Here is a 314-nt window from a genome sequence, read left to right as displayed (position 1 = left end):
TCTCGTGCAGAACCCTGGCTCACAGGGTGCCACAGGACCGAGGCTCTGCCCTGGCGTCCCCGCCGCACGAGGACAGGCAGGCTCGAAGCCAGCCCTGCAGGAACCGTCCCCAGTAACCCCCAGGCCCAGGGGAGCCCCCTCTTTCCTCTCACTTACCGATGGAGTACATCTCCAACTGCTGCCGCAGGCGGATCTTCTTCATGCTGTCGTAGAAGTTGGGTTCGGGCGGCGTCTCGGCGGCTGGGGGTAGGGTGAAGATGCGCATGATCCTCCTCTTGTTCCTGCGAGGGGGGCAAGGCGGTCAGAGGCCCGGC

The 314-nt window shown here is 65.6% G+C and overlaps 1 protein-coding gene across 1 annotated transcript in view; it reads right to left on the bottom strand.

The window, feature by feature from the left end:
- SMIM19 (small integral membrane protein 19) overlaps positions 1–283 on the bottom strand; it is a gene marked incomplete at its 5' end in the record, with an annotated part of 1,340 nt that extends 1,057 nt beyond the window's left edge. Inside the window, one exon of the mRNA XM_009705905.1 lies at positions 157–283. Coding sequence (XP_009704207.1) covers positions 157–283 — 127 coding nt within the window. The remainder of the gene's footprint in view (positions 1–156) is intronic.
- Between the last annotated feature and the right edge of the window lie 31 nt (positions 284–314).

Source organism: Cariama cristata, unplaced genomic scaffold (assembly GCF_000690535.1).
Source record: "Cariama cristata isolate BGI_N322 unplaced genomic scaffold, ASM69053v1 scaffold41788, whole genome shotgun sequence".
Classification (NCBI taxonomy): Eukaryota; Metazoa; Chordata; class Aves; order Cariamiformes; family Cariamidae; genus Cariama; species Cariama cristata.
The sequence above is the reverse complement of the archived record's forward strand: the minus strand, read 5'-3'. Positions and strand labels throughout refer to the sequence as shown.